This window comes from Danio rerio, chromosome 1 (genome assembly GCF_052040795.2).
Source record: "Danio rerio strain M-AB ecotype USA chromosome 1, GRCz13ab, whole genome shotgun sequence".
Taxonomy (NCBI): domain Eukaryota; kingdom Metazoa; phylum Chordata; class Actinopteri; order Cypriniformes; family Danionidae; genus Danio; species Danio rerio.
Genome location: NC_141021.1, coordinates 50,915,001 through 50,922,500, shown reverse-complemented (window position 1 = coordinate 50,922,500; position 7,500 = coordinate 50,915,001). Strand labels below are relative to the sequence as shown.

At 31.1% G+C, this 7,500-nt stretch overlaps 1 protein-coding gene across 2 annotated transcripts in view; it reads right to left on the bottom strand.

Moving 5' to 3' along the window:
* The window catches only part of sorcs3a (sortilin related VPS10 domain containing receptor 3a), a 415,901-nt gene that overhangs the window by 43,414 nt on the left and 364,987 nt on the right, over window positions 1–7,500 (bottom strand). Inside the window, exons 18-19 of one of the 2 annotated variants that reach the window (XR_015476924.1) lie at window positions 3,275–3,527; window positions 2,695–2,972 (exon numbers count right to left, since the gene is read on the bottom strand). Coding sequence is in view for 1 of the 2 variants with exons in the window: in XM_087237654.1 (XP_087093780.1) it covers window positions 3,356–3,527 (172 nt within the window). In the remaining variant the exon portion in view is untranslated. Of the gene's footprint in view, window positions 1–2,694; window positions 2,973–3,274; window positions 3,528–7,500 lie in introns of those variants that run through there. The other variant, XM_087237654.1, reaches the window with a different exon arrangement.

Sequence of the window (7,500 nt, the reverse complement as noted above, 5' to 3'; positions counted from 1 at the left end):
CTTGACTCTTGTGTAGTTACATCACATACTTACAAATTAGCAGACATAAAATTAGCATAAAATTAACAAAAAATTACTTCTGACATCGACCAAAAACTAAACAAGACATTATAATAATCATAATTTCACACAATAAATAATATAATATAATATAATATAATATAATATAATACAATATAATATAATGTAATTAATATAATATAATATAATATAATATAATATAATATAATATAATATAATATAATATAATATAAAATAAAATAAAATTAAATAATATAATATAATATAATATAATACAGTATAATATAATATGATTAATATAATATAAAATAAAATAATATAATATAATATAATATAATATAATATAATACAATACAATATAATATAATATGATTAATATAATATAAAATAATATAATATAAAATAATATAATATAATATAATATAATATAATATAATATAATATAATATAATATAATATAATATAATATAATATAATTTGAATGAATAATATTTAAAAATGAAATAAAAAACCTGTTTCACCTTAAAGGCATTAAATATTAAGGTCCATTTGATTGGTCTAAGAAACAGCTTCGGCTCTGACCCTCATGAATTTAAATAGCTGGAACTGTTAGTCCATCTCACTATCTCTCTTTCTCTTTCTCACACACACACACACACACACACACACACACACACACACACACGCACACACACAGACCCTTTACCAGCTCTCGCTCTCTTAATGAAAGGAATAAGCCCTCATTTCCTCATCTCATCATACAGTAATGTGACAACTCTGCTATGGTGAGACGCCAAGGGAGAAACACTTTACCTGAAATGAGTGTGCATATGTGCGTGCGTATGTATGTGTGTAAGAAACCGAGAGAGAGAATGTGCTACCATGTGTGCATTGCACCTCAATGAAAAGCTATTCCCCAGCAGGCTTGTAATACGCATCCGCTGTACACCAAACCATCTGCACAGGCTGAAGTTTTTTTCATAAGATCTCCAGCGCTGCTCACAGAATGCAGAATTATGGGAAGGTTCCTGAATGCCAAACTGACCAGCGTGGGTGTAAACAGTTACATTCAGAGCTCAATGATAGTCTCACTTAGTCAGGCTGGCCTGGAAGACTTGTCTACTTGTTCATTCATTCCTTCATTCATTTTCATCTGCTTTGCCGGGGCCGGGTTGCGAGGGCAGCAGTCTTAGGAGAGAACCCCAGACTTCCCTCTCCCCTAGACACTTCCTCTAGCTCCTCCGAGGTTATCCTGAAGTGTTCCCAGGCCAGCTGAGTAAACATAGTCCCTCTAGCATGTCCTGGGTCTTTCCCAAGGCCTCCTCCCGGTGGGACTTGGCTGGAACACCTCCTAAGATGAGCGTCCAGGAGGCATTCAAAACCATGCCCAAGCCACCTCAGCTGACTTTTCACGATGTGGAGGGGCAATGGCTCTACTCCAAGGTTCTCCCGGGTGACAGAGTTCCTCACCCTATAAGGGTGCACCTTGCCGGTCTGCGAAGGAAACTCATTTTGGTTGCTTGTATCCTAAATCTTTTCCATTCGGTCATGACCCAAAGCTCATGACCATAGGTGAGAGTAGAAATGTATTGACCCTTGCTTCTGGTGTCCACCATCAGGTTTGTGGATTGCCGCCTCAACAAGCACCACAGACCTTACGGCCACAGCTCCTCACTGGCACATCAACAATGGAGTCAGAGAACATGGACCACTTGGACTTGTCTCCAGCCTCCATCGGGATCTAGTCAAAGCTCTTCCGGAGTTGAGAGTTGAACAACCCTCTGACTTAAAGTTCAGCCAGATGATCCCAGATGACCCTCACAATACGTTTGGGCCTGCCAGGGCTGTCCAGTTTTCCCTCATGCCAGCGGATCCAACTTACCAGGTCAGGCATAGGTCTCTCACTGTGGTTTATGAAAACTAACTAAGAATTATACTATAAAAGTAAAATAAAAGTAAAAAAACTACTAATTATTATACTGTGACTCTTATATTGTGAAATAATTTAAATTGTGACTCTATATGTATATGGGGATGTTGACAGGTTATTTAACCGTTTTAAATGTTTGCAATTAAATAACTTTGTTGTAATTAAAACACACATATCTAAAATTCCCTGGCTTTTCCTAAATATGTGTTTATTTCCTTCCGACATTGTTATTTTATTAAAATTACAAAACACAAAATAGTTATGATTATTTCTACCTTAGAACTAAGATTTCAGTGTCTGTTACTTTACCCCATGATTTTAAATATGCATGCCTCTGTTGCCTAACAACTTCCTGCTATCAAAAATATTTCTGATTGCAAAAAAAAAAAAAAAAACATAATTTAACTTCAGATATGTCTAAACAGCATATTCAGTGTTGTGAAAAAGCCTTCTCGTCTGCTTGAGTAAGTGAAAATGAAAGGGAGTTGCTGACATTTCTGTGTATTCTTATGTAGCCTAACTATACCTTTATAGGATGTATTATCTAAAAGATCCTATTTTTAGGGTGAAGACTTAATTCAATATGATGACAGACATTCAAAGCTTAATTTTAAAATCTCAATAGAAGCTTTGAATGTAAATATCCCTTATATGAGAACGATCAGAATGACTATGGTAATTCTAGTAGTTTTACAATTCTGGTAGTTCCAAAGGAACTCTCCACTTTTTTTTTTTTTTTTTTTTGAAAATTAGCTTATTTTACAACTCTCCTAGAGTTAAACAGTTTAGTTTGACCATTTTTAAATCCATCCAGACAATTTCTGGGTCTAATACTTTTAGCTTAGCTTAGCATAGATCACTGAACTGGATTAGACCATTAGTATCTCAATCCAAAATGACCAAATAGTTTTGAATGTTTTCCTATATAGAGCTTAACTATTCTGTAGTTGTATCTTTTTTTAAGACTGACATGAAATTAGCTGTTTTCTACAACGATATGACTAGTGATTATACACTCATTCTGGTATAATAATCGCTTAAACAGCCATTAATAATGTGTAATAATGGCAATTAACGTCCAATTATAATTGTTATTTATCAGCAACATCTGTAATCTTAATATAATTTTGCATACTGCTAGGCCTACAATAGGTGATATGTTATTTTGTCCAACTGTTCATTCCTAGACCCTTAAATCACATTTTTTATTTAGAATATGGAACAAGTGTTATCAGATCTTTACAAATTAAAAAAAAAAAAAAACAGTAGTCACATTGTCACATACACCAACTGTAGTAATTACAATTCAGGTATTGACTCAACATCAAGGCCATAATTGCAGCTTCCGGCCATACTGAGCTTTAAATGACCAGATCAATAAATCTGATCATGTTCAGTTCTTACCTCTTCAAGTCGCACCAGGAAGGTCACATTGCTGCCCATGTTTGCTGTGAGTTTTTCGTCACGTGTTGTCAGGACTAAACCACGTGGCGGGCGGTTCGGACACTGCTGTTTTCTGGCCGTGTACATTTCCTTCACACCTTTAGTGCAGTTATTGGCTACCACCTTACGATATCTGAAACAAACAAACAAACAAACAAACAATAAATAAATAAATAAATACATAAAACTACCTTGAAACAAGAGGCTTTTCCACTAAAATTTGTGATTAAATATAGATTTATGTAGTAAATGCGTTTGGGGTGTTTGCAAACAAAAAAGTGGTCCTAAATTCAGTTTAAGACACTTAAGCATATTAAATATATAATAAAAGACCCAATAATTGCTTTCAGTGGTTTAATGTTTAAGGCCGAGGAAACAGGAACTGTAATTTGGCTTAATATGATGATTAAAAGTTCCTCATCTCTTTGACTTAACATTTGAAAGTTGTCAATTTCAAAATAAGAGTCAATAACTTGCTTTTGATTTACTATTGATTTGCATAATGTTATTTGAATTTCAAGTAGCTTAAATGTATAATAAAAGTCTTAATTATTGTTTTCAGTGGTTTAAATATTGGGGCTGGGGGAACAAGAACTGTGATTCGGCTTAATATGATGATGAGACGTTCCTTATCTGTTTGACTTAGCATTTAAAAATAGTACATTTCAAAATAAGAGTCAACTATGTTGATTAAACACTCCTCATCTGTTTGATTTAGCATTTGAAATCAGTAAATTTCAAAATAGGAGTCAATTATGATGATTAAATGTTCCTCTTCTTTTTGACTTAGCATTTGAAAGAAGTTCATTTCAAAATGAGAATCAATTACGATGATTAAACGTTCCTCTTTGTTTGACTAAGCATTTGAAAGAAGCGAATTTCAAAATAAGAGTCAATTAATTACTTATGATTTACTGTGGTATTTGAAAATTAAGTAGCTTAAGAAGCTGCTTTGACAAAATTTACATTGCAAAAGCGCTATACAAATAAAGGTGAATTGAATAAAAAATGTATAATGAAAGTGTCAATTATTACTTTCAGTGGTTTAACAAGAACTGGAAACAAGAACTGTGATGCGGCTTAATATGATGATTAAACTTTCCACATAGGTTTGATTTAGCATTTGAAAGTATTAAATTTTAAAATACGAGTCAAGTAATTGCTTATGATATACTGTTGATTTACATGGTGATATCTGAATCTTAAGTTTATTAAATGTATAATAAAAGTCTTAATTATTATTTTATTGGTTTAAAACAAGGGTTGCCAACCCTGTTCCTGGAGAGCCACCTTCCTGCAGATTTCAGTTGCAACCCATATCAAACACACCTGCCTGTAATTATTACATGGTGTTCAGGTCCTAATTGATTGGTTCAGGTGTGTTTGATATGGGTAGCAACTGAAATCTGCAGGAAGGTGGCTCTCCAGGAACAGGGTTGGCCACACCTAGTTTAAAATATGAGGCCATGGAAACATGAACTGTGATTTGGCTTAATACGGTGAATAAACCTGCCTCATAGCATTTGAAAGTAATAAATTCATGATTTATGATTTACTATTGATTTAAATAATAACATTTAAATCATAAGTATCTTTAAATGTATATTGGAAGTATTAATATTGTTTTCAGAGGTTTAAAAGTTGAGCCCTAAGAAACAGGAACTGTGATTAGGCTAAATATAATGATTAAATCTCCCTCAGCTGTTTAATTTAGCATTTGAAAGAAGTAGATTTCAAAATAAGAGTCAAGTAATTGCTTATGATTTATTATCGATTTACGTAATGATATTTGAATCTTAATGCAATTTACATGTGTTTAACAGTGCATAGTATCGCCCCAATCTGGCTGACAGAGCAGATGGAAGTAATAAAAGTTTTTTTCAAAATAAGAGTCTGAGTGTGTTTCAGGGTTTTTATGACACTGTTGATCAATTATGACAATGTTATGGCATTTGTGTTGTAATATATTTAAAATGGCTGTAACAGCCCATCACCCTCTTTTGTTTTTAATTGAGCAGCTGGAGGTAGTAAATACATATCAAATTAAGAGTCTGAGTGTATATAAGGCTTGTTTATGGAAAGATGATGATGATAGTTTAAAAATAAGGATATTTTTGTATTATATAATATATTTCATATGTTTTACTGTGTTCATTCATTCTCATTCATTTGTTTAACTGAGCATTGGTAAGTCGTAAATACATATCAAAATAAGAGTCTGAGTGTATTTTATAACACTGTTGCTCAATTATGACAATGCTATGGTGTTTGTTTTGTAACATATTTAAAATAATTTTGAAAAGTCCTTCTTTTGTTTTATCGATCAAGTAGAAGTAGTGAATGCATTTCAAAATAAGAGTCTGAGCGTATTTTAAGCCTGTTTATGGAAGGTGATGTTTTTAACAATGCTCATTTTTAAATTGCTCATTTTTTCTCCGTCATTTGTTTGATTGAGCAGCTGGAAGTAGTAAACACATTTATTTAATCAGTATATATATATATATATATATATATATATATATATATATATATATATATATATATATATATATATATATATATATATATATATATATATATATATATATATATATATTTTTTTTTCTATTTATTATAATTTTTTTAAGTAAAAAGTAAAGAGAAAGGTAAGACTCTGATCATAAAAAAAAAATATATATATTATGATATTATGAAACTCATTGGCATTTACCTATTTAAACACATAAATTTTCTGAACGCTCACTGTATTTTTTTATTCTATTGGATAAAAATTCCATTCTGAGCAGCTCAAGTATATATATATATATATATATATATATATATATATATATATATATATATATATATATATATATATATATATATATATATACTTTTTTTTTTTTCTCAGAAGAATGAATTGGTTTTGGCCACAATTCATGTGCCGGCTCTGACACAATCTCAGAAAATGATAATCTTGTTCTTCCTCTGTCTTTTTCCCTGTCTGTAATTTTGCACTCCTGCTCTGAATGGACATGCTTTCTGACCGATGTTGCTTTTAAATGAGCTTCAAATGAAGTCTTTCCATTACACAGTGTTATCTGTCCGGCTCGGTCTCTTTGTATGGATTGCCTGTCTAGAAAGTTGTCGTAAAGACAGACGCCACGGTCTACAGAAAGTTTAAAACCTGCTCACGTCAATATGGCTTGTGCGGCTCATCAGCAAAGAAAGTTTAAATCATGCCACAGCTTAATTAAAATTAGCCACAAAAGCAAATTGGTTTAGTGCTTGTCTGATTAAAATTGCTTTACAAATAGTGTCTTTCAGCTAGAATAACTAAAAGCTGATTCATATATATATATATATATATATATATATATATATATATATATATATATATATATATATATATATATATATATATATATATATATAATCATTTAAGGTCAATAATATCAACCACTTTAAGTAAAATTTATTTTTTTGATTGGCTCCAGAACTTAATTAACCTAATTCACCTAGTTAAGTCTTTAAATCGCATTTTAGGCTAAACTTTTGGATCTTGAAAAATATTTAGTGAAATATTACTTACTGTCATCATGGCATTAAGAAATTGCAGTGAATTTTTGTTCAAATTTTATTATTTAATTACCAAAACTATTGTTTAAAAATGTGTTAAAACATACTCTCTCCTTCAACAGAAATTGAAGTAAAAAAAAAATCAAATGATTAAAATTGCACAGGAGGGCTAATAATTCTGACTTAATTCTGAAAAGAGATCACTGGGTTACAAATTATCTCAAAATTATACCAGAGATTATACAATTTGCAACAGTTATGAAAAAAATATATACATATTTAGAACAATCTTTATTTATATATCCCATTTTTTATTTCTATTGATTAATAAATAAATATTTTTTAAGTGAAATAATAAAAAAATAAATGTTACACGTCACCATTTTTTTTCATAAAACATATTTCTAAGGGTGCTGTTGACTTGAAATCCACGTTTAAAAAGAAACCAAATCTAATCAGTTTACAGATTAAGTTATGTGTAATAAAATGAAATGACACAGGAAAAAAAGTATTGAACACATGAAGAAAGGGTGGTGTAGAAAGGCAGT